At 44.7% G+C, this 3,914-nt stretch overlaps 1 protein-coding gene across 1 annotated transcript; it reads left to right on the top strand.

The window, feature by feature from the left end:
- Positions 1-2,097: 2,097 nt before the first annotated feature.
- Positions 2,098-3,573, top strand: LOC136490198 (uncharacterized). The gene has a single exon (XM_066486674.1). The coding sequence runs from the start codon at positions 2,120-2,122 to the stop codon at positions 3,344-3,346; it is 1,227 nt and encodes a 408-aa protein (XP_066342771.1). The 5' UTR covers positions 2,098-2,119; the 3' UTR covers positions 3,347-3,573.
- The last annotated feature ends 341 nt before the right edge of the window (positions 3,574-3,914 follow it).

Here is a 3,914-nt window from a genome sequence, read left to right on the forward strand (position 1 = left end):
ATGAGATGACAGAACTCAGAAAGAGAAAGGATAATGATGTTGGTTTTGTTGATCCAAATGTCGTATTCAAACACCCTAATCCCTCGCCTCAATGGAAAGCTAAACTCAAGAAAAATCTCATGAGGTTCTTAGTGAACCAACAAAACAAAGACATACTCTTCCCCTACAACTTCAAGTGAGTGTTAAATAATTAATATCGATCATATGGACATTTATTCAATTATTTGCTTACTAGCTAAGCTATCTCCCATATATATACATATATGTTGACTTTAGTTAATGTCGATCATTTTTGTGTATAAAAACATATGCAGCAATCACTGGATATTGATGGTCATCGATATGGCCAATAGTCGGTTGAGAATCTTAGACTCGTTAAGAAAAGAGCAAACAGAGTACCAAGACATGATAGATATTATCCAAGGGTAATATGGTCTCTCTAGCAACTATATATACCCCGATCTCTTAACTGCAACAATTATTAAAGACCAGATTAATGTTTTATGTTATTGGGCGCAGTGTTTGGAAAAGTTTCATTGAGAATCACTACATGAAACATTGCAAAGCGCCACTAGATGTAATCGCACACAAAGTAAGTATTATCTACATTTATATATATATAATTCAATTAACATCATGCATGCTTTCGATTCACCAGATCTTTTTTCTCGTAAAAGTGGGTTCTGAGGCAAGAACAGGGGAACAACTACTGTGGATACTATGTTTGCGAGTTTATCGGGGCGTACACAAAAAGAACTCCTGAAGAGATCCTCAAAGTATGTTATATAAATATATTCATATATTCACAATTTCTTTTGTTGGTCACATATATAAGTAATCAAGTGACCAACACACACACACACACACACACATATATATATATATATATATATATATATATATATATATATATATATATATATATATATATAGAACTACTATCCTGTAGCTGGCTACAGAATAACTTATTCTGTAGCCACTTTGAGTTACGATAATTACTATGTTATTTTACGAGATTATAGTAACTCCTTACTAAGTGGTTTAATATAACGTTATGGTAAATATCCCCATGTGTTATAGTAACCCAACTATCGTAAATATGTATTTATATTATAGTAAATTAGTATATAAAATTATAGTAAATGGAGGTGGCTACAGAATAACTTATTTTGTAGCCGGCTACTGAATAGCTTCTCCCTATATATATATATATATATATATATATATATATATATATATATATATATATATATATATATATATATATATATATATATATATATACTTTTCCTTTAACTTTTATTGAAGAGACCATAGCAGGATTTCTTAATGACCAGGTCCTCAACCCCGCCAATGGGTTCTACAATGACGTCAACGAAACATGTAAGCCAAAACTAGATGGAGTGATTTTGTTATCCCAAGGATATGATAGAATATACAATGCAACCTTTATTTGTAACACACATACATACATATTATATGTACATAAAATAACGTACAATATATGTATATGCATGTAATATATACGTTAGTTTCATACTTTAGTTTGTACAAAATGTTCGAACATTATAAATGTGTAGAATACGTATATTATTAGCAGCGTAGAATACGTATTCGAAAACCAAAACGAATCATCAATTGAAAATAGAAACAGAAAAAAGAAAAAAAAACATTTAGTTCCGGTTGGTAATACCAACCGGGACTAAAGGGCCGTCCCACGTGGCCAGGCCGGGAGGCCCTTTAGTTCCGGTTGGTCTTACCAACCGAGACTAAAGGTGCACCTTTAGTCCTGAGCGCGAAACCGGGACTAAAGGAGGGGACCTTTAGTCCCGGATTGATGCTCCCGGTTGAGAAACTAGGACTGAAGGAATTTCCCAACCTAGAGTAAAGCCCGTTTCTGTACTAATGCGTGCGGGAGAGATGCGGGACGTGGATGTGAGGGACGGGCGGGCCGAGTCGGACGAAAACTTTTCACGAGTCCAAGTTTTTGTGGATCCAATCTATATACGACACATCCATCCTTCCGACCTATATATTGTTAGTTGGATGGCGACCATCTCGTTTGTAACCCTCGAGAAAGCCGAGATAGGCGTTTGGCGGCTCAGGGCAACCAAAGCAGATGGCATCTACTACCCAGCCGGCACCAAAGGCGATCGCAGGTTACTACCACACCTTCGACCCTAATTATGGATCGCCGCAGGAAGGTAGCAACCACGTCTTCGTCCCATCGCAATCGACGACCAGCGGCAACAACCAATTTCCCCTCGATTTTCTCCCCGGCGGTACCGACGGTGGCTGGGAGATCGCAGATAGCCGCGGCAGCCTCCTCCTCCTCTACCGCGGCGTCAAGTTCCCCAACATCTTCAACGCCAAAGCTGCCGCAAAACCAGGACTCGTCGTTTGCGAGCCGATGACACGGCAATACAAGGAAGTCCCCTGCCGGCCGGAAGATCTGAAAGGCCGCCACAGGTGCCTCGGCCTGTTCCTGCTCGATGGCGACAAAACCAGACGGTTTTGCGGCGGCGGCGGCGGCATTAACTTGTCCAACTTTAAAATCATGGCGGCCCTGCTCCGGCCGCACTCCTACAGTTCCGGCCGTGGCGTGCCAGTGGCCTGCATGTTCTCCACGGAGAGCGAGGTGAAGGGCGCGTGGAGTAGCAGTGTCTTCTCCGTATTCTCTGTGGGGAGCGAGGTGACGAAGGGCGCCTGGAGGAGCAGCGTCTTCTCCGTCGGAAGCGACTGGCACGTCGTGAAGAGGGCCTGGGGCAACGAGGAGATCCACGTTCCCAGCACGGTCGAGTGCTTCTACTTCGCCGGCCGAGCGTGTGGCTCCCTCTACTGGGGCATCGAAGGCACCGGCGCCGCGGCGCTCGTTCTCGACGAGGCCACCGCGGGGTTCTCGATGGTCACGCTGCCGGAGGCCACACTCGGATCGCACGGAAGATGCAGCTTCCGGGTCATCGGCGGAGGCCAGGAGGACGGCGTGCTGCGCGTCGTCCGCGTGATGGACAACGACCTCAAGGTCTTCGCTCGGATCCATGGCAGTGACGACAAGTGGGTGGTGGAGCGTCTTGTGCGGCTGCGGGAGGCCACCCGCGGGCTGCCTGGCCGCGAGGACGGCTATTTCCAGGAGGAGGCTGTTATTGTGGACGCGCACCACACGTACGTCCTCTTGACACCACGGGAGAATACGTGGCTCTTCTCCGTCGTGCTCCAGACTATGGAGGTCGACCGCGGGCATGACAGGAACAAGTACGCAGGGCCGGCGTATCCATGGGAGCTGCCACCGCCAGTGCAAAAGCTGTGGTCACCAATCTCCCGACTCTTCTCTTGCATTGAGAGCTAGCAGCCATGTCCGCAATCAAAATGACGGCCCTGTACCTATGCGTCTCGGGTTGCTGCAATTGCTTAAATAAACTAAGTACTCAGAAAAACCAGCTTGGGCCATCAAGATATACTTTGAGTCTATGTCTATCGAAGGTGTCAAATTAAGGGTAGAATAGATAGATTGATTTTTCCCTACTCAGAAAGTTATTTTCACCGCCGTCAGGTCAACTGAAGTTTGGTCCTCCTTTTTATCGTGGTTTTGTTTGATTGAAGTAACTGTGTTTATTAGCCAATGCTATTTCTGCTCATCTCTCATTGTGCTTATATAAGAGAGGCATCTCTCATATATTTGCACGCGAACACAACCTTTAGCACCCGGTTCTATGTGTTGATGTGCTTTGCTTTGTCTCGGTCCAGGAAATCCGTTTGAGTTTGTGTTTTGGCAGCTGGGAACATCAAGTTTTAGGTGAGCGTACTCGTACGCGACCGCTTGCTTGGGATGCTCCAGTATATACGATCGACTACTTCGTGGTGCTTGATGCAAATCGACTACTTCCCGGTAGATGTTCATGCATGGAACTGCAAAG

The sequence above is a fragment of the Miscanthus floridulus genome, chromosome 10, assembly GCF_019320115.1.
Source record: "Miscanthus floridulus cultivar M001 chromosome 10, ASM1932011v1, whole genome shotgun sequence".
NCBI classification, from domain to species: domain Eukaryota; kingdom Viridiplantae; phylum Streptophyta; class Magnoliopsida; order Poales; family Poaceae; genus Miscanthus; species Miscanthus floridulus.

Excerpts from the sequence above, each read along its gene's own strand:
- LOC136490198 (XM_066486674.1), top strand. The coding sequence starts at position 2,120 with ATGGCATCTACTACCCAGCCGGCACCAAAGGCGATCGCAGGTTACTAC.